Consider the following 27,764-nt stretch of genomic DNA (forward strand, 5'->3'; position numbering starts at 1 on the left):
ACAAAGTTACGCGGGCGATGTCGCGGACGAAAGCTAGTTTACTAATAAAATTCTTTATCTAGTGTGGGACAATTTGACAATTTTCAAGAAATAAAATATAAAATAAAATGAAGAAAATTTAATTTCATTTTTTTTTAATGAGTATGTTGCATAATATTTATGTAGCGAATAGTTTTGTATCGCACACATTTTCGAATTAAAAACGTATCGCCATTGTGTCTTTGCTAGTTTATAAAATTTCGGTGTTTTTGAAAACTTTAATATTATAAGAAAAATATGCTCCTACTATTTAGACACCAATTAGTTACCCGACTGTTCAGTTTATTTTTAGACGTATTCGTGTAGGGTGTAAACTAAAAGTGACTTTATTCTAATTTATGTAAGGTTGATTTTACACTATATATCACAAGAGTCAGGTCGAATAGAATAATGAACGGGATTTTATAATTAGTGACATTTTTTGTCAATGTGTTGTCGTTATTTTTATATTGTTAATATTAACTCATAGCCACCTTAGTAGACTTCGCTCCCACAATACATAAATATATGTACCTATATAAAAAGAGACAAATCACACAAATTGAGCTAGCCCCAAAGTAAGTTCGAGACTTGTGTTATGGGATACTAACTCAACGATACTATATTTTATAACAAATACATATATAGATAAATCGAACCCGGGACCTCTCGGTTCAAAGGCAAGCACTTTACCACAGCGCCACCGCGGTCGTCATACACATTAGGTATATTTTACATTACAAAAAATGTGTCTTGCTTAGACCGGCGAATTAAGTAGGGAACAAATGTCTGGGTATGCCGCTCCCGCCCGCTGGCAGAAGACAAACCCAAGAAGTGCTGGCTTGATGTCGTCAAGGATGATATGCGTGGCGCTGTGGTAAAGTGCTTGCCTTTGAACCGAGAGGTCCCGGGTTCGATTTATCTATATATGTATTTGTTATAAAATATAGTATCGTTGAGTTAGTATCCCATAACACAAGTCTCGAACTTACTTTGGGGCTGGCTCAATCTGTGTGATTCGTCCTAATATATTAAAATTATTATTATTTTAACGTCCATAATTAAATGCATATTATTGAGAGAGTTGTTTAAAGTTAGCTATGAGTTTAAGTGATAGTCAATTTCGCTTATTTATTCGTTATAGTGTACATAGAATGTGCTTATTATTTATTGTCTATAAAGTATAGCTTATGTTTGTCCACTGTCTGGGCGATAATATATACAATTGTATAGTATATCCATACTATATTTCAATGCAAAGGCTGTCTGTCTGTTCCGCTTTAAGAGTGGACCGAGCGCACACTAGCGCCAACGTCATAGTTTTATCAATTTCTTTTAAACAGAGGCAAATTTTTAAAATCTTGCTCGGAATAATTATGCTTCCCTAGGTAAAGGACTGCATTAAAAAGTATATTTAAGTTTTATATTGGACACAGTTGCCACAATCTAGTGAACTGAAAATGGTGGCCACTAAAATCAGTTTAATAAATTGTGACTACATATTGTACAATGGAAAACTATATTACTTTTTAATTAAGTCCTTTATATAGCATAGCACAACTTCTCCAGGCAAATAATTTAAAATTTGCTTTCTTTTAAATTAAATTGATAAAAATATGATGTCGGCGCTAGTGTGCGCTCGGTACACTCTTAACTATTAAACCGCTGAATGAAAATTTTCAGTTTTCACTGTTGTATCGCTTTATCAAGCGCTGATTTTGAACTCATTCAGGCCGGACGGGACAATAGATAAATTTAATGCTATATTTATCGCTTTGACAGTGAGATCAATTTGAACATTGATCCTAATTTTCATTACAAATTAGTTCCGCCACAATAAATTCCAACATATACGTACATGCAAAGTTAAAGAGCTTGTTCCCATTGCTCAGTTGAGCTGCGACGTCCGCCGTCACGTTGACATCCGACGACGGATAAACACAGAATGACGTAAAAATTTTATGAAGTTTCGACGTATAGAAACCAAACCGTATAGAAAACAATGGAGCGCGAATGGGCAATGGAAATACGCTGATTCAGATTCAGAGTTTATTGTAAGTCTTAATGTGATAGTGCAAAGAGACATCCTGCAAGGGCACAGCAAACATAGAGGACAATTAGATGCCTGTTTAATTATAAATTAAATGACTAATAAATCAGATTACATTGTTCGGTGGAGAAAACGAAACATTTCAAATTTGTCGTTAAAATTTTTTGACAGGTTAAGTATAATAAAATTTAGTAGCGAGAAACGATTTTAAATGTTTATTAAAAAGATACGGTTTCGCTCTGATAAATGCATTCACATTTTGGTGTTAGTTGATGCGTAAACACAAAACTTTTGACGAGGCTAATTTCACGAAACTACTTTCAATTGGAAATTAGGTGTCGTGCTATCTAGTGAAATCAATGTGTTGTACATATTTCCTTATGTGCATTAGAATTATGCTTATATTTCCCCATCGCTAGTCACTCGTGATGATTTATTATAGGAGAAAAAATATTTATTTACATTTTTGTTATTATAAATTTAACCTAAAAAAGTCTTAAACTATGGGAGCCTTCTTGCTCCTTTGTCACGATATCGTCCGCAGACGGACAACGCAGGAATTGTGCGGAGATTCGCCGTACGTCCGTTTTATTAACTTGACGGACTGTAATTTTATTCGCTCTTAATTTCCCTGTTATGGCTCTGCGTTGAACTGTAGGTTTCTATCCGCCTCAGTCTTACGTGCGAAAGAGATGGAACGAACCCGGTTGCCTATTTCTGTCACACGCAAGATTTGTGAATGAGACGGATAAAACGCGGACGTGGCAAATCATAGTTTATAAATTTGCTGTATGCTTATGTCTACATTTCCATTAATAAACATTCGCATTGAAACATACCATACAACATACATATAATATAGTGCTTATTTTGTTTAAACAGGAATATTTTTAAACCATAGACAGTTTTAATAATATATTTTGATGCCATTTTTATTGATGCCATAGATTTATATTAAGCTAGATACCGCATACCGAACTAGTGTACCTTTTAGGGCGATTCCTTCTTGAATTCTTAGATTCAATAACTTGTAATTATGTATAGACAATAAACCTTTATATTAGCTGAAGTTTCGTGGGATATTGCAGTCACCATGCTTTAGGCCTGTTTCACCACTGTCGTATAAAATATCATAGGTATTGTAATCTAAAGACAGACAAGTTAACAGCTAAATATCTCTGCCTGATTGTTTATCAGTTAGCCCTATCCAACACTTGTGAAACACATTTATAATGTTATCTGTTTTATATATTACATACTAGATGTCGCTCAAGGCTTCGTTCCCGTGGGAATTTTGAGACAAAATATAGCCTATAGCAATCTTAGATAATTTTTGAAATCGGTTCAGTGAAATCAGTTTCGGAGATTACCCGCCTCAAACATACAAAGTCACAAATGCTTACCTTTTTATAATAATAGTATAGATATCAGATAGCTCACCAGCAAGCTGTGAAACAGAACCTGAGTATGGTATATAGCTTAACGCACAAAAAAATGAAAAATTCAATAAAATATCAATCTATTATAGAAATATTACAATAATGACTACTAATTAATCAATTTCATAATTATCTACAAAACTTGTGGGCCGTGACAATTTCATTCATCGTAATTACAAAATAAACTATGTTTACATATGTGAATAATGTGTGGTATCGGTTATAATATAAATCTATGGACACCTAATTATACTCTTTGGGCGGGTTGCGCGGTCAACTTTAACGTGTGCAGAAAAACGCGAAATACGCCATTTTGTCTGAACGCCAGCGGCGCGCCGGTTAAAATCAACGTAAAATTTGACGGTACAACCCACCAAGTTAACAAGACTTCATCTAATTTATAACCAATATTTAATATTTACATCACACATATTTATTATAATTAATGTTATACACTATTGGTATATACTTCGCAGAATTTTGGCGGTTTAGATGTACATTGCTGGCTTTTCTATGCGGCAACAATAAGTTTATAAACCACGCAATGTAGATCAAATTCGTCGGCATCTGTCCGATAGTGTGTAGGAGCCATAAAGATAAAAATTAGTGCCAAGGAAAGAGACGCCATTTTGTTGTAACGTTAACTAAATTTAATTAAAAACTCCCAACGATTTTCGCACAAAATGTATTCATGTCAATTGTATTGTATTTCTTGATTTTTCTTGATTTTTCGTTATGTCTAATGCTGGATTAATATCAGATACCAGAGGGTGATGTGTGGGTTTGCATTTCACTTCACACCATCGAGTCGATTCGCAGTGAGACGTAGCGAACCAATCACATTGTGATGTGGTTGTCGTTGCGTCACGATGGCGCGCCGTGATTGGTTAGCTACGTCTCACTGCGAATCGACTCGATGGTGAGATATTATAGCTAACGTTATTAACAACGTTTCTTCTACGACTGATAATTGGCTACTTGACTGGATTTAAAATAAAATAAAATATATTTAAAAATCTATACAAATAATAAAACTGTAAGTTGGTATGTATACATAGGAGATATTAAAGAAAAATAATTATTGGGGTCTTTTATGGGACTAATAGAGGTCGAAACAATCATTTTTAGAATTTTTGTCTGTATGCTCATCACGCAAAAACTACTGACGGATAGTGTAACTTAATACCTTTTATAGGTTATGTTATATTATGATTATGTAAAAACACGTACAAGAAACGTTGTTTATAATGCCAATTTTGTAATCCATAGAAGTTGATGTTCTATACGTAACAAAGTATTGTGTATATAACAAGCATTGGTTCCAATGTTGGCGCATACAAAACATACCTACCTTCATAAATATAAAAATAACATTTTTTTGAAGATCTCCAACTAGGTATGTTTTATTTTTGTATGATTTAAAAATTAAATAATGATTTCACTTTTGGTGGTACAGTCAATTTATAAAAAAAAACATAAACCAACCATAAATCATTGCGAATTCGCCCCTATTAGTATTTTCATAGGAATTCCATGTTGCACTTGACATGCGGTAGACTGTACATTGAAAAATGCATAATATTAGAACCAATGTTTTTCGTCTGTTCAAAAATTATGGTTTTATTCTTACTGCGTTATTCATAAAATAGTTAATGAATACTTAAGTTATAGTACGTTTTGTACATATCGCACATTATAAAGCACAATTATTATTATAAAATGGTTAAAATTGACAGAAAGAGACAAAACATACTTCAGCAGACTTAAGGTACTTTTTTAACTTTTTCATGAATAATGTAGTTAATTTCTAGTAAAACTATTTATTTATTTATTATGCTACTCGTGTCATTCTTACGCTTACAAGCGACTTCGCCCCCGAATAGAAAAAAAAGCAACCTAAAAGTTTGTCAATGTAAGATGTACCTTAAGTTCAAGGGTTTAAAGCTCAAATTTGACGGTCACGTTTTTCTCTGCGGGGGCGCAGTTGTTATCTTTACTATTTTGTATATGGAGAAGTTTCCTGATATTTATATTTATACTATATGTAATTTAATGAAAGTAAACTATAGATTAAAACCAATAAATATTGTTTATTTTTTCTTAAATCCGTTTGACAAAATAATTAAGCTTGAGAATACTGACCTGAGGTTCCGACGTGTCAACAGTTCTGGCACGGCCACCACCTTATAATATTGTGCAATAAGAATTGAAATCAAAATTTAAAAAAAAATATCCTAAAATTCCGGCAGAAACGATGTTTTAGGACGTAAAAAAGCGTGGAATAAAACAATTAGAAAATTTTTCAATAATTTAATCAGGACATCAAGTAATTACGTAACTTTTCAGAATACATAAATAATTTTTAACAGTTGTCAATTGATTACACTGCCTTCTTACTGATAATTTTACATTAGGTACTTAAACTTTACTTTCAAATTATTCTCCATATAGCATATCAGGTAACAGGAACCAGCCTGTCAACTACTAACATATATATTTATATAATAAAGATCATTCATTTTGTAAACTTGCCTGTCGCCAAATAATAACATGCATCCCCATAAAAAAGTTAAAGCATACGTTAAGCTACAATATGTCACACTTATGATATTTGAAATCGACAAAAATGCTTTAGTTAAAATATGCTTCAACTTTTTTATGAACACCACGATTTATCTATGGGTATACTTAAATGAAATCGGACAAACAAACTTTATAGACGTCTACCACACTGTGACGACCTTATGGTGATGACCGTCGACATTGTTAGGGCTGCGTGTGCTACAGTGGATAAATTACATCTCTAATGGACAGACAAGAAAAGCTTCGTTTTGTTGTCGACAACTTCGACTTTGTTTCATAACTTGAATGATCTTAGCAAAATTACGTTTCAAATTTGAACCTTATGGCACTACTACTAGTTATGCCCTCAGAGTTCACGCGCGTGGTTTTAGATAAAATCAGGGGTTTGGATAAAATCAGTCATAATGTCACAGAATAATTCTTGTAAATCATACCGATAGTTCCGAAGATTAGTGCGTACATACTAACGGCTTTAAATATAGTTAGCCAAATTTGAAACGTATTTTAATACAAATAATAGGTATGTATAAAAATGACTCCTAAATTCATTTTGTTTAAAATACAGAGTAATGTTAACAATTAATTTGGTCATAATTTTTATAGTTAGGGTTGCCCACACAATAACATAAATCTCCCATTATAGTAAATATTAATTATTTAAATAATCCGAATATTTAATTTGAATATTATGAGTCATTTTCCAACACTACAATAACTATTTAAAATTGGGCGTAGGTACATACACATTGTATGCGATAAAGTTTCTATACATACGAGTCCAAGAAGATCACTTATACATCTATTGAAATACTTAACAATAAAAAAAATTAAACTGTACATTTCAGGGAACACAACGATTTTGTCTTTTAATATTATATTGTGACACAGAAATAGTAAAAAAATACAATTTATTGGATAGTTAGACATTAATTATGGCAACAAGTTACGTGAAAAAAGAAATATATATAAAAGACAATAAGGATCAGTAAATAATTCTAATTAGGTAGTATAACATAAAATCAGATTATACGAGTTTTTTCTATACATTTATAAGGGCATTGCATTTGTCGTTTTCAAATCTTACACAAAATAAAATCCTACCAAAGATAGATTACAAGAGCGATAAAACAGTAATTAAAACTATATTTTTTATTATTATAAATAGATTGCTTTGGTCTTATAGTTCACATAGCATCACAATTTGTAGCATATTGTGCAATAGTGACTATTGTGCTGTATTAAACGTTATCCTAGGTTATATTTAGAAAGTACAAAATGGCAGTAAAACAAATGGGACAGTCTTAGTGAGGTTGGCTCAAGACACATTTATATAATAACGGGCCAAATTATAGCTAGAAGGATCCGGTATATAAACTTGTGCACAGCTACAATTATAGGCGCACGACGTCACGTAAAGGCGACGAAGGAAGACGACAAAACCGCTTCCCCACATATCTACCTTAGCCCCGCGTATAGTCACACAATTTTTGTCAGAGAATTGGTGACAAGGCATTTCCTTTATGTATTTGCTTTGCGTGTATAACTCTGTAAGAACTATGTTCTGAGATACTCGGAAAACTGTATCATGTCTGTGTAAGTTACAATTTTTTAAAGTATATTTATTTATTTCTTCCCCTAGTCACTTCTCATTGGTGCTATTGGTAGTATCGAATATTATTTTCCTAATCATATAAAAATACTACCACGGAATCAGACAGTTGTCAGACAGACAGAAGTTGATTATTGAAACGCAACTGAACATTTTTCCGAGTTTCTTAAAAACTAATTTTACTGCTTGCAGCTGCATTTTTGACTGAACAAGTCAAAAATGGGCGTTGATATTGCCAGATCCTTCCCGTAAATATATACTATTGTGATCTAAATGTGCTTGAAGTTGAATATGTAATGTAAGTGAAGTAATTATTATAATATATATGTTATGTACAATACATATATGAAGGTTAATGGTTAGAGAAGTAGAAAGAGATCAGGAAAGAAATAGATGGACTGTGTGAGGGAAGATATGAAGAAGTTAGTAGTGAACGCGAGTTTGACAGGAAATATAGGCTTATGGAGATAAAATTTGTACAGACCCAAAAAATAGGTAATAATAAGGAAGATAATGATTATGTTATGTACAGTGCATGTAATATTCAAATATAAAACAGTTTCTTTTATATAGATAAATGTCACATGAATAAAAATAATTCAAAAATAGTTGTACGTAATTGAGTACAACATAAATTAATTATGTACTTAGGTTGTTAATATCGATAGTTTCAACGCGAAACAATATACACGTAATAAGTGCTTTATATAGAGGTAAGTATATAATATATATTTGATTTGACTATGCTATTTTAGAACATACAACGCTTTTTATGGAGTGGTTATCAGTAACTGTCTAGAAAATATACAATACACAAAAAGCAAAATAAATTATTTCATTTCAAGTACGTAGGTATATACTGTAAGAGAGCGATTTACCTTGCATTACCCTCATAATAAGTTAAAAGTACGTAGTTTATGTATATTTGGTGGAAATTAATATATAAAATATCAGACAGTTACCACCAACTCCAGCAAACACAATGATAAATAATAATCGTGACCTTACAAGTATAATATAGATATATATTTTTTCTCGATGAACCAGCATCATTTACAGACATACTGACAGACATTGCGTCAGTACAAATAATTACACTTTTTGTCTGGTTGAGTGCCCGTGGACGTATTTAGTGAAATATGGACACTAAATCGGCCGATAACTACTAAAATGGTAACTTTATTTATTATGGCAATACAACACAAATATGGCGGGAATCGGCAAATGAAATGAACTACGATTTTAGTTTCAATTCCAACCGAGTAAGTACTTTTTAGAGGTGATCATTTTATTGCTTTTGTTTATATTATCATTTCAAATAATGATTTTACTTATTTCAACACAGAAATTAAGCGAACGAAGCCAATCATCAAGCAATTTGAAAAATATGCGTGAACATGGAACGCGTTATTGCTATTTAAAAAATGCATTAATCTCGCGTGCATAAAGAAATTCAATATATTCCGATCATACATTTGTAAGTAATTAATAATAATAAATTAAGTACAAGCAGTTGTTAGATAGAATTAATAATTTTAAATCTGGAAACGCGTATCTTAATTATAGTAGGTTTGGCGTCAAAATACAGAATTAGTCTATGGTTACATAACGTTCTTTTGAGGACCAGCAAAAGACGAAGCGACTATATATAAATAACAAAGAAAGGTTATCGCAAAATAAACGTGAATTGACTTACACATCCTTAGACCTAATATTCACCATCTATATTCGTCTAAACATCAACATTACAAAGAGAATTCACTAAATACAATTAATTTCATAATGTAATTAATAAGCGTAATAGATCAAAAACATTAATGTTTTTTTTTTCATAATTTCTTTTTTTTTTTCATTCTCTCATTGGGCGGTTTTAAGCCACTGGGAAATTGCTTCATTTTAGTTTATTTTTTTATCATCATCATAAATAACGACAGCACAGTTATTTTTAAAATGATAATTATTCGTGTAATAAATTGTTTTAAACGCATTCAGGCGTGCATTAATTAGCCAGCACTTAGAAAAATATTGACTGCAAGTGACATGTACTTATTCGTTCATTAAAATACACACACATTTCCCTTTGTGCGAAAATGGCTCAAGTCTAAAGAAAATTAAAAAAAAAATCAACATTGGACGATAGATCTTAGGGTGCCATTTCACTTAAAAAAATCTTTGTCCAATTTTAATACCGTCTTTTATTTTATGTAACGTAACGAAAGAGATAGCAAATCATATTGGACAAACAATTTTTATAAGTCGAATATGGCCTACACAAAAACGACGACAATTTCGTTAAACTGTGTGCGTAGTGCGAGTTTGCTATTTACATCTCACCACGGACACGATTCGCAGTGAGCAACTAACCAATCACATTCCGCCAGTTATGCAACGACAACCACACCGCAATGTTATTGGTTCGCTGCGTCAATTCGAATCTCAAACTCGATAGTGAGAAGTGAGGATTTGAACAAGAGGATTTGTGCGGGTTCAATGGGGCAATGTGATCGCTGCATCACTATTCGAATCGACGAAAGGGTAACATGTAAATAACAAAGTCGCCACTACGCACACAGTACTTCGCCCTATGTAATAGAAAATTTATTACTCATCATATGTCAAATCTGTGTCTATGGAATTTAAAAACTTTACCGAGCTATTTTTTTTCTCCCACTATCAGCAGCCTTCGGTTCTCACGACGAATGTCTTGCCGTCGCTGGTTTCGTCTCCATAACCTTTCTCGTCGTACTCGCAGTCTCTACCAGCCTTGACAGAGTCCACTAAGGGACCCTCCAGTTTCACGCACAAGATTTCTTTATAGTTCTCCAAAGACATGGCCAGCACGGAGCCTCCAAGGAGGATTTCGCACGATGTTATGCGCTCGGGCGGCGTGTATACTGCTATTATTTTACCTGTAACGGAATGGAATTCATACTCGTGGTAGAAAAGAGTTGAGATATAAATAAATTAAATAAAAAAATAAAATTGCTATCAAATGCAACTGGTTTTTTTATATAATATGGTAAAAACAGCTGTTTGTTATGGCAACATTTATTTTCACGTATAACGTAAATATGTTAGGATGTCGCGTGTGGTTTCGCCATAGAATAGGACCACTCCATATCCTTCCGTGGATGTCGTACGAGGCGACTAAGGGCCACAGTCTAGGCAGCTAACAGGCAACAATGGCATTCCCAAGGAGGATTGAAATTTTTAGGGTATTTTTTACGCTGGCCGCCGGACTTCGGGGCTTCACAAATCCGAACGCGGGAGCGTTCCGCGACCGGGAGATAAGAGAGTTTTATATTTCTCTTATCTATGGAGTCCACGAAAGGAGATCTTCCTCAGTTTTTTTCGAAGACTTGAAGTTTATATATCAGGTATTTTTTCTTTTCAGAATGAAAAATCCTATCCTAAGCTAGTATATAATAGTGTAACTTTTATTCATTAGTGTTGGTGGGATGACAGCATGCTCTTTTGGGAACATTTGTTTGACAAAATCCGACCGATTGTTATGAAATTTGTTACACGGGTAGAATATAACCTGGAATATCGCAGGATACTAATGTCATATGTATAGCTTCATGTATCATACCAGTGTGCAGGTCCCACAGACGGACGGAGAGGTCCTTGCAGGAGTGGTCGGTGGAGAGCAACACGCCGCCCGACTTGGCCAGCCGCAGCAGCGACGGCGCCGCTACGTGCCCGCGCAGCGTCAGCCGGCAGTTACCTACCCACATATACAAAACTAGCGGCACGCCCCGACAGCGCTCGAGTAAAACCATAATAAAAAGCCTATATCACTGTTGAAGATTTCGCCTATATCTGTGCCAAACTTCATCAAAATCGGCACAGTAGTTTCGAGTTTATTAATTACAAACAAAAATACAAATATTTTCTCTTTCTAATATTAGCTGACCCCGTCAGCGTAGAACAGTTCGGACAGTACATTTATATTATTTATTTTTTAATTTTAATATAAATTTTCACCGTCATTATAGTCGCCTATAATTAAACGGGGGGTTTTTAACTACATGCGTAACAAATTACATTTAGCAGTGAAAGCGGAATAAACAGAGTTTCGCCTATAATATTCGTGTGGATAATGAATGAACAATTCTTTATTAAAGCGACAAAGACTCAATGTATTCATATACACTGGTAATCTTGGAAAATAATTTATCAATTAATTAAAAACCAATTATTGTACAGCCTGTTTCTGCACCGCCCCGGCAATAAAAAAATGATACATAAATTTATATTAAAAAATGGTAAGCCCTTCTGGCATAATAGGGACAAACACTGATTTAATGAGTTTCTTTCGGCATTTCTTCTCAGCAGTGGTCGTTCCGAAATGCCAGTAGTTTGATAAATATCATTTAATTTAGAATATGACGTGAAAAAGTGCCTGTGAAGGACTAATTTCTGAATAAATGATTTGATTTTGATAGTGCACCAGTAGTTTCTAGTACCTGACATAATCAATTACCTGTAACCAAATCCCAGAGCAAGATCCTAGTGTCAGCCAGTCCGGAGACCACGCAGCCGTCTACTGAGCTGATGGCCAGAGCCACAGTGTCACAACCAGGCTTCCACTTCTTGAACAGGGTGCCCGACTGCAGGTCGTAAACCACAATGAAGTTGGGGCTCAGCTCGTCCAGCTCGCGGGACACCACGCACACGTACGAACCTGGAGACAAGTTTTAAAATAATTATAATGTTGCTGATGAAAGGAGACAGAAATGTATTTCTGAAGCGGAGACGAATGACGGAAAAGTATGTAAAGATTGGTGTCCATAGATGGAGTGAGTGAGATTTGTCAATGTACATAATAGGCACTGTGCACATATTGTATACTGTCCTGGGGGCATTTATAATATTTCTTGTACAGTCGAACAGCACATCGAGTTACCCTGCATGAACTTCTATGGCGGTGGTAATAGCGAGGAGTTTGTAATGAATTTGGATAGGTTGATGTGCTGTTGACTGTACCTAAGACTGTTTGTGCGAAACTGAAAAAAAAACTGACTGAAAAAGAAATGGAAATCCCTAGTTTCTGCCTACCTCCATGGTAAACTGGCGCTGTATTATGTAAGTATTGACAGTGATGATACTATACTAGTTTTTACCCGCGGTGTGACTTCCGGTCATGGCACAAAGCTGAGCTGGGATCCTTTTCGGCATAGATACTATTAATTTTATTTATTTATCTTATATTTATTTATATATTTTTAAGGAGAACCAACAGCATACAATCTTAATTTGTAAATATAACTTTTTCGCCGAATAAAGTATAGCTTTCTTTTTTATTTACACGAAGCTTACCTTCATAAGTGATAGCAGCTTTGGACGTGACGAAGTCGTGATGGGGTATCCTGAGGTCGTACAGCAGTTTACGGGAAGTTAGCGACCATACGAGTAGAGGGAACGGCTTCTGTGTCTCGTCTCCGCACACCAGTATCCTGAATTATTGTTTTTTTTATTTTATTATTATTCAATATTGGTATTCAAATATATTATTTATTTAAATATAATAGACAGGCAGCTTCTGCAGCTGACACGTTTATAAAATGGCAGAGGAAAGTTATATAATCGATTTGCTGGTGTTATTGAATTCGGTTTGATGATGTTCTCATTGCATCAGAAGGCATGTTATTTTTAAAATGAAAGTAGGTATAACTGATAATAGAAATTTTTTTAAAGAAATAATCAATTTAATTATTTTTTTATTGACAAAAAAAAATACAGTCACATAGTCTAATAAAATGTGAATAAATATTTTTAGAAGATATATTTTGACTAAGATCTATTGGTATGTCATTGATCAATTTTGGTATTATGTATTCTAGGGACCTTCTACCATATAAGTTATTAAAAAACGGTAGTTCAAGTTTTTTATTTATTTATTAATAAATGCATGTGGACAATAGACATAGATTCAGTTATCCCCAAAGTTCGAGAATTTAATAAATAAATTGACAACACGCAACGGCCATACTGAGCACTATGATTGTATCGCGGGTCCGATGCACGCAAACACAGAAACAAACAAACACAAAACACCCAGAACCGCAAACAAATATCCATGATCACTAATACAATATTAGACGCGACTACAACTACGCCAGGAAAATCGTCAAAAACGTTATAATTACTGAACAAATATATATAACATTGAAGCATAGGTCGACAAAAAAGAAGAAAATATTGAAGCAGTATCTACCTGCCATCGCCAGAGACGAGAAGGGAGTTGAGGAACCGGTCCTCCCCCGCCTTGAAAGTCGTGACGCAATCTCCGCTCTCGATGTTCATCAAGTTGACGTACATCCTGTTGCGAGACAGGGCCACTAGGTGCTTGCTGTCGTGGAGGCCGTAATACGGCATCTTCTGATTCATCACGCCTTTAAGTGCTACTAGGAACTTGCCCTGTAAATAACCATATAGTCTACCAGTCCACCTAATATAGTCTGTCAAAAAAGTGAGGAAAACGGATTTTTAATTAACCACATTTTTTTGCCATTGCAATACCAAATTTATTGGTTAATTTTGGGTGATAAACAGCCAGTGTTGCCAGCCAACAGGAGATATATTAATAGAGAACCCGGTGTATCACGTTTTGCAGACGTCACGGAAATAGGGTATGGCAAATAAAATCATGATTTAGAAAGGGCCCCGCGGATAAAAAGGCATAATTTTTAGAGCCTTTTATCTGTCCGATTGTTCTTATATCTGTGGTTCCGATATATTGTGTAACACAGACTATAAATCTAATCTTGCAAGTTAATAATTCACATACTTACGCTTGTCCTACAGAGTTGAAATTTACAACGTTTTTGTAATGAATTTGTTTTCTGATCTAGCGGGTTTTTGTAAAAATTTGGACAGGGCACAAACGACGCAACGTATACATTAATTTTATATATTTAATATTTTATTAACTTTATTTGATTTGAAATTCTCGTATCACGTCACATAGTGTGTCTCGCTTGAATTCTTATTCACCTGTTCTAAGTCATAAACCCTCAGTTCCCGTCGACACAGCACCACACAGCGGTATTCGTCAATAGGAACTAAGTTTATCGGATGGGTGACACCAACAAGCTTTCTCACAAGTTGACACCTAGAAAAAAACCGCCTTATTAATGATACTAAACTGTGAAATATCGAAGGGCTTCTTCTATGCTCTGTTGGTCTTCCAGAACAATCTCTCTTTCATATTTGTGTGTTCTATGCGTTCAGAGCTGTGAAGCCCCAAGGCCCAAGATTCGCGTAAAATAATAATCATTAAATTTTGAACATTTGTCTATGATAACATTCGACCACCTTCCTGACGTCAACCTACTGTTACCTACCACTGGCCAACTGGTGTGATTTCCGTCCTGGCCCACTCTAGAATAGGACAAATCGATATTGTCCCGCGGATATCGTACAAGGCGACCGAGGGATAAGAACAATCTTGAAAAGTGATTGATTTTTAATGGAGCTTAGCTTGGCTTCACAGCCATACCAGAATTATACAGAATTTGACGACCTCGGTGGCGCAGTGGTAAAGTTCTTGCCACTGAACCGAGAGGTCCCGGGTTCGATCCCCGGTCGGGTCATGATGGAAAATGATCTTTTTCTGATTGGCCCGGGTCTTGGATGTTTATCTATATATGTATTTGTTATAAAATATAGCATCGTTGAGTTAATATCCCATAACACAAGTCTCGAACTTACTTTGGGGCCAGCTCAATCTGCGTGATTTGTCCTAATATATTTATATTTATTATTTTATTATTTATTATATTTATACAGAGATAAACACAGGGACTTCAGAATGGCTATAATAGAGATGTATTCTTACCTCGTGACATCCCAAACACATATCTCCTCTCTTTCAGTAGACACAGTAGCTACAAACTTGCCTCTCGTGTCGAACCTCACGATCAAATCGTACGTCTTACTGTCAAACCCTTCAACCATAGACGAATCTCTTTTCTCTTTATTCTCAACAATTTTATGGAAATCCTCATTCAACGGATAAAACGTCGGAATACTCGGCTCGTGAATTATTTTCATCCAGTCTTGTACTATTTTACTTTTAATTTCTACACCTTCTCTTTGTCGTTTCTCCATAGTCGTTCTTAAAAGTCCAAAAAATTGTCTATGGTCATAATCTAAAGCGTAAGTATGAACTTCGAATACTTCTTTCAGTATTTCTATGTGTTCCGGCAATGGGTCTAAATGTATTAGGTCTAGATCTTCTAAGAAATGACTGCAATCAGTTGCAGCTAATTTGTCGTATACCCAGTCTAACTGAGTGAAATATATTTGTTTGGCAAAAGTTTCTGGTTCGTCTTTGTATATATGATAATGTTGATATGGCATTTCATCTAGTTTCCTAGTGTTATAGCTGGAAAGATACAAAAGTATAATGATAATTATGTCAACTGTATATTTCACTTAAATTAAAAATATAAAAGAACATACCATTCCTCAGAAAATTTGTTCTCTTGTGATATCAACCGACCAGCCATTTTTGGATCATTTTCCTTGTACCAAACACCCTGAAAAAGTAAACGATTCAGCATAAATCATATATATTTAAAATTCTTCCTGAGCAGACAACGCATAGGCGATGTCGCTACACGTAGATAGAAAATTTTGTATGTAAATTCCTTAAGGAGCGTAAGAGAGGATTATCGAAATGGAAACAAACATATTTTTAGCGCGTACGAATTCGCGAGTAAAAGCTGGTTAAAAATGAAACTAGAAAATTAAATAAAATTACATTCAAATCCACCTTCATATAATTCTTCACAGGTACAATTATTTTCCATTTAAATAAATTCATTGTAATTCATTATATTCTTAATTGTTATCTGATTCACGCGTGGGGTTAAAAAATATAGAATTTCAAAAGTCTTCTGTCTGTCGTAGTTTCTTTTGAAACTACGAAATTACGAAAACATGGACACTAGAAAAGCGTTTAGCTAAATCCTTTTTTAGAAAATATAATAACAGTCAAAACTTGTTTCAACGGACTGGTCATGGAATATTATATTTACATATAGTTGTTTTGGTTTGACAAATTGTTTGATAGCAATAAAAAATCAAAACACATAACTTTTAAATATTTAAAAAAATAAGAGTTTTATCTCGATGACGTTGTGATTGGGTAAGGAACATAGTTAAATGTTGGTGGTACACTTAGAAAGTAATTTTATTTTAAGGGATATATTGTAATGAAATAATCATTTATTCAACGTGCAATAATATACAAAAACTGAATAAGTATTCCGCAAGTTTTGTCGATCAGTATCTTTTAATTCAAACTAAACACATAACAGTGTTTACTGATAATAATAATTTATTTTTCGGAAAATTAAATTACAATATAAACGAAATAATATGTCTGTGTATACGTACCTCGTAATAATCCAACAACGTGCGCCTGACCTCATGTTCGCAGTCCGCTAGGTACCTGTCACGGGCTGCGCCGGCTAACGCAGCGTCGCGCCATCTGGCGGCGCCGCGGGAATCCCAACGCAACCACGGGGATAGTAACGCGGCCAGTTGCGGCCAGAATAGTGACGCTGGGGCCCAGGGCACTGGGGACAAAATGTACATGGCCGTAAATTATCTAAACCACCATATATCTATATATCATGTTCATCCTCTACATTTCTAGTAAGCAATCTTTAAATGGTCCTAGTGTGGATCAAATAGACTAGACTCTAAATAACGTCGAAGAGATCTTATTGCATTTAACTTGTGACAAAATCCAAGCTATATATATCTAAATAAAAAAAGCTAAATGCTTGTAAAACATATCTATGAAAAAGTAATTAAAACCAGTTTTGTAAGTAGAAGTATAAATAAAATATATCTTACAATATGTTTCTTCACTTCTAAACTGTTCTTCATGCGCGAGCATGTCCAAAATCTCGGTATCGTCTAACCCCCTTCGGGAAGCTGTCAAAAAGGCGAGACAAGTTTTCACTCTGTCCACGCCCAGGGCCTGCTCCGTGGTCACTAGAATCTGGATGATCTGGCTGTCCAGGTCTTCGCAGATGACTAGATCTGGAGTCGTTTCAGGCTCCGACTGTTCTGTGAAGGTTTCGGCTGAGAGGGATATCTGCCACGCTAGGATCTGTGGAAAACGTTAAAAAACTGATCAAATGCAAACAAATCTAAATTCCACATAACTTTTTTTTTTTGTGATTAATTACGGAATCTGTGTTGGAGAGAAATAGTTAAGTATTTAGGTTTTGAAGAAATGCCTAAATTATATTTATTATAAGAAGTTGCTTCGTCACAAAATTTAAGTTTTAGCTGATAATTTGCATCCTCATACCTAACAAACATATTCCACAAACCTAGTTCTTAAATAATATAATCAATTCAAAACACTTTCAATCCCCTACCTTAGCGTAAAGCGGTAAGGTGCATTTCTGCACAGCTTTAACAGCTGTCTCGGGTGGAGACGCCGCTCCAGTTTTGCTGTACGTGGCCGCACACGCATACAACACCGCCTTAGCCTCCTCAGCACCGACCGGCGGCGCTCGGACTACTTTCGGACCGTCTTCTGATGATAGTACTGCCATTATTGCTGAGCTGGAAGGCTCGTCTGTCTCTGCAACAGATAATTTAGAACTATTATATTTAAAAAACTCGGATATGATCAAGATCCAGCTGTAAAAATGGCAGAATACATTTCAGGAATAAATTAAATCATAATCATCGTGTCAGCCACAGCATAGGAAGTACATAGGAGACTCCCAAAGACTTCCTCAATGACCGATTGAAAGTAGCTTGCGTCCAACGTCTTCCTGTGACTTTGATTCTAACTATGTATTCACATGACGAAATATACTTCGAGATGGCCTGTTAGATTAAGAAACATTTTGACGAATAACGTTGCGAATTCTTCCGTTGTACATTTGACGAAGCTTATGGCTTCAAAAGTTAAGTCCACACCGACCTTCAGTGACAGTGACGATCATCTTGACGTTATCGGGCAGCCGGGACGGCAGCCACCGCACGCCGCGCAGCGCGTCCGCGCCGACCACCGCCAGCAGCACCGGCCTCGTCCGCCCCAGCGCGCTCAGCAGCCGCGCCAGCGCAAGCGACAGCGACGACACATCCTTATGGACAATAAAAATCTCTTATATTGTGTGAATTTACAAAGGTTGTAGTTTTTAGTATACTAGCTTCCCGTCCCGGCTTCGCACGTGTAAAAACATAGTAAATCACACACTTAAACCTTCTCCAGGAATCATACTTATGATATAAACTACAACCTTGTAAATTCACACAAAGGACACTGTACATATCCTTATCCTTACATATCATAAAACAAAGTCCACTGACTGCCGCGTTTGTCTGTCTGTCTGTTCGCTATAAACTCATAATGTGCTATAATCACTATCTGCTATAATGTAAATAATGCTATTCTATAAATAATTATTGTATTTGGTATAAATATAATAAGTTATGGAGAACAAATAAATGTTCAACATCCTTCAGTGGATGTCGTACGAGGCGACTAAGGGATACAGCCTAGAAAACTGATGGACAATAATAGCATCGCCTATCAGTCTTGACGTCGGATGGGCGGTTGTAAAATCATAGGCCAAATAGGCAAAACCTCCTAAAGACTATTTGAGTAAATGTAACATAACAAGCTACTTTTGTTCTACGACTTTTCGTGATTCGTAGTTTTTTTTTTCATATAAAAAAAAACAATCTAATTTGCGATTCTACACATTTCATCTCTATGTAATAGCCAAGCAACACAAGACAGTACAGTAGCGTTATGTAGCGGAATCGAACATAGAGTTAACGTTTTATAGAAACGACATTAAAAATAGGATTTTTTTTGTATTTATTACGTTTAGACAAAAGTCGTAGAACAAAAGATGTTAGTCTCTATGTGCCTTATGCGCCTTTGGAAGGTTATGCGTTAGATACCAGTAATCCTGTATAAAAAGGCGTTGAGAAAAAATAAACGAACATTACAATTTTGCCCATAGGTTACTTACATTTCTGCCTCTGTATACGGTGCCTGTGTGCAAGACATTGCACTGGTCCACTATAGACTTGAGCAGCAAATGAGAACTGCTTGATTGCGATGTCAAACCGACGAACCTGAGGAGGAATTTTGAAAATTTTATAATGATTTACTATGAAATTACCCCGTTAAAGCGAATATTTGAGCAACTCTAGTTGCTCAAATATTCTTCATTTTCGCAGCGATTTTTATCTTGATTGCATGTTTCATTTTATTTTAAAACTAGTCGCTCGCCCAGGCTTCGCTCGGGTGAAACCATAATAAAAAGTAACCTATGTCATTGCTGAAGGTTTCGCCTAATTTCTCGGTGCCAAATTTCATCAAAATCGCCCCCAGTAGTTTTTGAGTTTACTACAAACAAAAATACAAATCTTTTCTCTTTATAATATTAGTATGTGTATGGATATATTTTCATAGCGTTATGATTGCTGGTCGAAAGTAATAATGATTGCAGGTTGAACATAGGTCAAGTATTAATGGCCATGTCTTAGCCAACTTCTCACCAAGCCTTTACACCAGTGGAGTAAAGGTAAAGTGGGGAACCCCTCACCTGACAATAAGAGCTAGGTCCTGCTGGCACGCAGGCGCGAGGCTCAGCGCACGCGCAACTAACGTCGCTTTGCCGCAGCCCGCTCCGCCAATCAGGGCGAGGGGAACGTTACTGTCTCCAGTCACGTACCTGTAGATCATAGCCACAAATATCAAATTGCGATTTATAAGCGTAAAATAATAGACTAATATTGTATAGCGAAGAATTTTAGACGAAGCGTAGCGTAATTATCCACTATCACTGACCTGAACTGAAGTTGATTAAACGAAAAATTTACTTTAGCCTCTAGAGTTTAAAATCTAACTTTATGCGAGTTATCCAATCATGAAAAAGTCGTGTGAGTTTGCTATTTAAATCTCACCATCGAGTCGATTCGAAGTGAAACGCAGCAAACCAATCATATTGCGCCATTGTGACGCAACGACAACCACACTGCAATGTGATTGGTTCACCGCGCCACACTTCGAATCGATTCGATGGTGAGAAGTGAATTGCAAACCCGCAGTGGTTGGTTAGTCGTTTGGTTGTGTTTGATATTTTTCTATGTTATTTCAAGTTAATCAGAAATAAATAAGTCGGAAGGCATCATTGAAATGCTAGAAAATTTATCTAAATACGGGAAAAGAAAATATTCTCACTATTACTCACGTTTTGAGCTCATTCAGTGTGATTTCTCTGTTGGAGGTGCACTGCGCTGCCTTCTGACAGAACGACAGATGTTCACTGATCTCATCGAATAAGCTGAAAGAAAGTTACAGCGTGATTTGAAAAAAAAAGGCAATTAAGTTACTCGTACACTAGATAAATATGTGAAATGCCATAAAAACATATTTTATTTGATAAAGCTACTTAAATCTTTGTAAAAAGTAGCTTTCTAGCTTAGCTTCCAAAATTTTGCAATTGTTACAGTCTATGAACTCATATTCAATTCATGATAATTATCATAATGATTTATTTATTTATTTAAGAAAAACCAACAGTAATTATTTAATAGTAAAAAAAATGGAAATACCTACATCAAAAATTACCAATTATAGGTCTTCGCTAATAATAACAAAATTATGTTACATATTTTTTTACAATTCTCTGTCAACTACCCAATGAATTACCTAGTAGGAATGCCGTTGTATCCGGCAGGCGCGTCGTTCTCGGCGACGAGCGCGTCGAGCAGCGCGTCGAGCCGCTCGCCGAGCGCGCCGCGCACGCCGGCCGTGTACTCGTCCTCGCCGCCCGGCGCCGAGCGCCCGCGCACGCTCGCGCGGATTATATTGCGCTCGCTCAGGTGCAGCTGGCAAACGGTATTACGAATGTATTACGAATGTATTCCCTGTATAATGTATATATTTGTACTGTTAATAAAATATTGCACGACTGCATGCAGGTTAAGATTAAGATACTTAAGATCTATGTAAATGTTGCAAATAAATAATTCTATTATATTCTACTATTCTATTCTTATTAATAAAATGGTAAAACTATGCAATATCGCGATGAATGAGATGCAGTGGTGATCCAGTGATTAAGACTCTATGAATCGAAAGGTCCCATGTTCAAATTCAGATCGTTCATTCAGAAATTAGAGCATCCCAGGCAATTTTGACGTCAAAATGTGTATAGTAATTTCTCAAAAGCTACAAATTACTTACTGCGACAAATAGTATTCATATATATTAATAGTATTCACTACGTTAGTTTTTGACGTGGATTTTAGTAAAGTGCTAACGTGTAATTGTTCGTGGTAGGGCTTCGATACCTTGAGGTCCTTCTGCAGGTTGTTGAGCCGGCGCGCCAGCTCGTGGTGGTGCGCGGCGTCGTCGGCGGACTCCTGCGCCGGCGCACCCGCGCGGCACACCCACACGCAGCGCCGCGCCGCCTCCACGCTCATCAGCACCGTGTGCTGCACCTCCTGCAAGGTCGGATATTTGGGTATTTGTTCGAAATGTCTTTCTTTGGCTGGTCCATGTGGTCAAATTTTAATTTCGATTTCAGGTCTTTCGCGAGAATGACGAATGTGAGTCTATAAATATACTATACTAGCACTAATAAATTATACCCCTAAACCTTCCTTAGGAATCCCTCTATCTATTGGCGAAAACTGCATGAAAATCCGTGCAGTAGTTTTTGAGTTCATCGCGAACAGACAGACAGACGAACTTATTTGTTTATAATATGTTAGGATAAGTAATTATAAGTTTCTTTATTTTTTGTCTCTTCACTATTAATCAATTACTCAACAAATCTTCTTGACTTTCTGCATACCTCGCTCAACGACTCACATACATCTGAGCGTTTTCCCGGCTTCTTCAGCAGCCGTCGAGCGACGGAGCCCAGTTTTCCTAATTGCAGGTTTTCCAACGCTCACCTGTTCGACGACAGTAGTGAGGTAAGCGTCGCAAGCCTCCTGAGGTAGAGTGCGGACCAGGACATTGAGCGCCTTCGCCATCTCCCGCCGCCATCTAGCGGGCGCGCCGCGTACTAACCGATAACAAGGTGGCGTAGTGCTAGAATCTAGACTATACCTGTTAGAGAAAAAGTAACAATGGATCAACGCGAAAGGAACGTAGAAATTGTACGTAGTTTCGACGTTACGTCGACGCATGTCAGTGTCAAAAGCTATAGTCGTCGCAAAATTAAAACTACCGAATATTTCAATAACTTTGAGTTTGACAATTAAAATCTGTCCCAGTGTTTTGTGAGTTTCAAACAGAAATACAAATCTTTATAAAGAGAAAAGATTACTAACAAAAATGGACTTGAGGTCTGAATAAAGAAATTTTATTATTGTTATGTTGATACGCATTTCCAGCCACAGCATCGGGAGCCGGTCCTTTGAGGCATTCATAGGGCCAAAGCCAACATTGAAGAGACCTTTTTGTACCTTTTCATTCTAAAATGAGATGGCTGCATCTGTAGAGATCCATCCCTTGGTGCACCATTATTTATACTATTCATTATATTCTGCAACTTGCGTCACTGAACTTATTACGGATGTCTGTTTTTAATTTATATTTTTTCCGTTTCATTCTCAAGCCACCATACCTCCTATGTCTCATGGTGCCAGCTGAAAACCAGCGCTATGGTTTCCGCCACAGCTGCTGATTGAGCTGGCCGCCTTTTCGACAATTATACTTACTGTATGTTATGTAAGTTATGTTGTATGTAAGTTATGCATAGTTATGTAATTTTTTTGTCGAATAAAAATATTATCTTTCTTTATATTTTCTTATTTATTATTATTAATATAAAAGTACGGATTGGTATGTATGTTACCATTTGTTCAACAAAGCTTTGTCACTGTCGTCCTCAGCGGCTTCCAGGGCCGCCTTGAAGTCTGCACACTCCAGGGTGTGGGGTAGGAGCGGGGTGCCCAGCCCGGAGTTCAGGAATAGCACCGGCACTACAGCTCCCAGTTCAGATTGACCTGGAACGTCGATGTTCTGGATCTTATAGTTTATCACTACTAGAGTCATACACGACCAACTGATAATCGCGGTAACTCGCATTTTTTAATTTTATTTTGGTACTTTAATTCTGTTTAGTTATATATACTTAGCTAAAGATCAATATAATATAGAAAATAGTTTTATATACTTTCCTACTTATCTAAGTGGTCAACGGTTTAAGTTCCCATAGATATATAACTGTATTTCTGTTATACATATGTATCAATTTTATACCTACTGTGTCCACGAGAAGCTGCCGACAACTATGTACTGTTTTGTTGAATAAATAAATAAATAAATAAAAAGTATTACTCACTACTCCCATTTTTATGAACCACGGTGTGGAAGACAAGTAGAAACTAAACTAAACTTTATCTAAACAAGGAACATGAGATGAAGAGGCGTGGCGTACACTCCACCGACAAGAGCATAACTCTTAAATAAGAAGAAGAGTTGCCCCCCCACAAACGATGGCTCATCTTCTCTCCTGTCCCGAGTGTCCAAACACCTGTACTCAGGCTGACTTGATGGCAGCTTCTGATGAAGGCATCGAAGTGAACTACTTAACCTAGGTGTAGCCGAACGTAAGCAGGCTACATAGGTATAGCCGTATTTCGGGATTTAGCCGTAACATATCTACATTGTAATTAGATGGAATATACCAAGATACGAGCACTTACGCGCGAGCTCAGCTATACAAAGTACGGGGAACCGGTGATCTCTCTGCTGTTCCAAGGGCGACCTCCAGTGAAGGTCAGCCACGTGGATCCGCCACCCGCGCTTACGAGCGCGCACCCTCAGCCGCGCCGCCGCCCCGCATTGAAGAGCACCCTTCTCTGCGCAGCAGTCTGGAGAAAATCGAGGGTAAGATTACTATGACTGGACATATATTTATAGTCATCCGTTGTGACGACCGCTGACGAATCAACGGAGAATTGTATGAAGTTTCGACGCCAAAACCCAATGCAAACAAAAAAGTAACACGGAGCAGTAATGCGCTATGTGGACGTGACGGAGCAAGAGAGCCAGGCTCTAAAAGGAATTCATAGCATTCCCAAGGAAGTATGATGTCAAGCAGGCATGCAGCCGATTGTTAAAGGTATGTTTTCACGCGGCGTAACAGTCACAGCCCCGAATAATATCGGAAACACGCAAGACACAGTCGGACCCTTGTCATGGTCATTCAAAGTATCTATCGCACCAACAAGACAATGGTCTTGAAGATACGGTAGATACTGAACAAAGTAAAGTGTAAAGATTTACCCACAAAGTTGTTCCTACAACTAAAGTAGAAGTAACTTCACCCCATACCTTGATAGTCAGCAGCGCGCGTGTATAAGCATAATATTTCGTCCCAGCCAGTCTCAAAATTGAGTTGCAAGATTCCATCAGAACAAATATAGTTCCTAACTATAGGGCTGTGCCATACCTTGAGAATCAGCAGCGCATACGTATATAAGCATGGCTTTCCGTCTCCTAGCCCTGTGGTTGGACAGCCTCCCGAGCAGATATGATCTGTGCTCCTCGGGTAGGGCGGCCACGCTTGCCGGCACTGGTGGACCTTCGACATCTTCGCGAGGTGAAGCGCAGGCCACTGGCGACGACAGGGAGATGGAATCTGAAGAGAAATGGAATTACGGAATTAATCTGGTTTTACCCGAGCGAAGCCAACACGGGCCAATAGTATTCTTGTAAATGAATGAATAAATAAATTAACATTACCATAATATGTTCATGGTACTAGTGGCAATGAAGGGAATTAAAACGCCAAATTACTTAAGTAGAGTACACATTTAAAAATAAATTTATCATTTTTGAACAGAAAAATTAGAGCATGCCACAAAAACAGACCAAAAGTACTCACAACGTATAACAAGCCCCGACATTTTAATTTCAGTAATGCATCGTGCGGCAAAAGTGGCAGTCATGCACGAGCAATATGAAAATTAACAGTGGCCGGAGGAAAATACACTTATATAAGAGAGTAAACTTTGCATAAAAACAAATACACTATAAAGAGAGTAAACTTTGCATAAAAACAAATACTTTTTGGGTCAACTATACAACATACATCAAGTATATGCACAACACATATTTGTAAGTTTAATTTAACGCATTTTTCGCAAATTTATCTAGATCAACTACTTAGTTCTTCTTAATTAAATAGCTAATTTCTAAATTTGTAACCCTAACTTAATTCTTACTGCCATCTAATGATGCTACTGAACTACTACTGACGTGGATTTCTCGACGTTAACACACGGCGTTGCTTTCCCCCAAATAACATTTTACACGAAAGTCGCTATTTCTCTATATTCCTTGCTAAATTCCGCAGTATTGCAACATCTTAGTTTGTGTTTGGAGTTGTGATTTGAAATTTTCTAACCAGAAACGTAGAATTTAGACTGTCTACTAAGTATACTACGCAGCCTTGGTTATTAGATGACTTGTTAAAATAGTTTATGTTGGAACAATTTATACTGTCTTATTGAGATTTATTTATGTAGTACTCAACTTTCACAGACACTTTTTTAAACTTATTATTATTCCCCAAAAAGCTACAAACTACTGGCATTTCAAAAATACCACTGTTAAGAAGAAATGTCGAAAGAATTTACAAACATAATAAGCTTGAATCTTACCAGAAACGCTGGACCCCACAGGCCTAGGGCCTTTAAGGGGAGGCTTCTTGTCCCGGATGGAGGGCGTGGGTTCCAGCAGCCTCGAGTCGGCCAGCGTCTGCTGCTCAGCACTGGCGTCCACCGACGGCTTCGTCACCCGGTACGAGGGGGACCTGCGTGCGCAACAGTTTGACCTACGCTATATTGTTATGCTCTTTTCACCAGCCTATAAATCCTTATCCATAATATAATGCGAAAAGATTTATATTTTTGTTTGTAATGAATAATCTCAAAAACTACTGGACTAGTGTTGATAAAATTTGGTACAGAGATAGACGAAACGTTCAGGACCTACTTTTTTATGGTTTTACCCTAGCGAAGCCGAACGGACGGACCGCTAATATATTATAAAAAGAAGTACCCTTCGCGGTCTTAAAAGTCGAATTTGTCTTTATGAACACGATACAGTCAAAAACTACTGGACCGGAAATTTTATACGGTTGCCACCAATAGATTGCGTGATTCCTGAGGAAGGTGTAAATGTATAACCTTATTTATTATGGTTTCACTCGAGAGAAGCCAGAGCGGGTCGCTAGTAGACCTCCGACAATTCGTCTTGTGCTAAGTAGCAGAAAAACACTAAGGTTGTTTCGCCCCTGTCTGATAAAGTATCATAATGATATCTGATAGATAAACTAACTGGCTGATAAATCTGCCTGATGTTATTTGTTAGTTAGCCCTACCCAACAATTATGAAACTCAATAAAAAAAATTCTTCATTACATAAATCGAACTATATTGAAACCAATTAAATTAAATTGATATAATTATTAAAACGCAAATGTCAAATAATGTTACTTGACATGACATGACAGCATTATTCGTAGAATCGATTTACGAAATTCGATTAATTTATTCGTTCTACAAAGGCTCTACGACGCTACGAGCCTACTGTGTTGCTACGCCGCTCGTAGCTTATTGAAGTCTAGTAGCGTCTGCGTACGTAAGATTGCTAAAAAAAAGATTTTTCTATATCGTTTAAAACCGTAGACAGACTTTCGCTAATACAAGAACAAGAAGTGCATATTATACATACTAATGAGAAGAAACGAGATAGTATGCCATCTTTTGTCCCTCATCACGTGCCGGATTGCTCCGGAAAGTTGTTTGGAAAACTTCTATTTCATTGGGTAGTAATATAAATGCGAAAGCCTGTCCGTCTGTCACGCTTTCACGGCTAAATAGTGTATTTGTGATAACAGGTAAGATAAATTTAGGTCACGGAGGTGGTAACATATACATATATATATATATATATATATATATATATATATATATATATATATATATATATATATATATATATATATATATATATATATATATATATATATATATA

The 27,764-nt window shown here is 36.4% G+C and overlaps 1 protein-coding gene across 4 annotated transcripts in view; it reads right to left on the bottom strand.

The window, feature by feature from the left end:
- Positions 1-5,803: 5,803 nt before the first annotated feature.
- Positions 5,804-27,764, bottom strand: part of LOC128679964 (uncharacterized protein) — a 41,199-nt gene continuing 19,238 nt past the window's right edge. For 2 of the 4 annotated variants that reach the window (XM_053762530.2, XM_053762528.2), the window contains 22 exons: positions 26,387-26,538; positions 25,174-25,362; positions 24,425-24,592; positions 23,572-23,722; positions 22,664-22,820; positions 22,055-22,207; positions 21,411-21,589; positions 20,950-21,042; positions 20,302-20,430; positions 19,723-19,828; positions 18,663-18,825; positions 18,106-18,314; positions 17,573-17,831; positions 17,108-17,289; positions 16,169-16,245; positions 15,543-16,091; positions 14,699-14,816; positions 13,920-14,122; positions 13,022-13,158; positions 12,186-12,386; positions 11,292-11,426; positions 5,804-10,608 (listed from right to left, as the gene is read on the bottom strand). In XM_053762530.2, coding sequence (XP_053618505.1) covers positions 10,373-10,608; positions 11,292-11,426; positions 12,186-12,386; positions 13,022-13,158; positions 13,920-14,122; positions 14,699-14,816; positions 15,543-16,091; positions 16,169-16,245; positions 17,108-17,289; positions 17,573-17,831; positions 18,106-18,314; positions 18,663-18,825; positions 19,723-19,828; positions 20,302-20,430; positions 20,950-21,042; positions 21,411-21,589; positions 22,055-22,207; positions 22,664-22,820; positions 23,572-23,722; positions 24,425-24,592; positions 25,174-25,362; positions 26,387-26,538 — 3,946 coding nt within the window. In that variant the 3' untranslated portion in view covers positions 5,804-10,372. Of the gene's footprint in view, positions 10,609-11,291; positions 11,427-12,185; positions 12,387-13,021; positions 13,159-13,919; positions 14,123-14,698; positions 14,817-15,542; positions 16,092-16,168; positions 16,246-17,107; positions 17,290-17,572; positions 17,832-18,105; positions 18,315-18,662; positions 18,826-19,722; positions 19,829-20,301; positions 20,431-20,949; positions 21,043-21,410; positions 21,590-22,054; positions 22,208-22,663; positions 22,821-23,571; positions 23,723-24,424; positions 24,593-25,173; positions 25,363-26,386; positions 26,560-27,764 lie in introns of all 4 variants that reach the window. The other 2 variants (XM_053762529.2, XM_053762527.2) reach the window with 1 other exon arrangement.

The sequence above is a fragment of the Plodia interpunctella genome, chromosome 22, assembly GCF_027563975.2.
Source record: "Plodia interpunctella isolate USDA-ARS_2022_Savannah chromosome 22, ilPloInte3.2, whole genome shotgun sequence".
NCBI classification, from domain to species: domain Eukaryota; kingdom Metazoa; phylum Arthropoda; class Insecta; order Lepidoptera; family Pyralidae; genus Plodia; species Plodia interpunctella.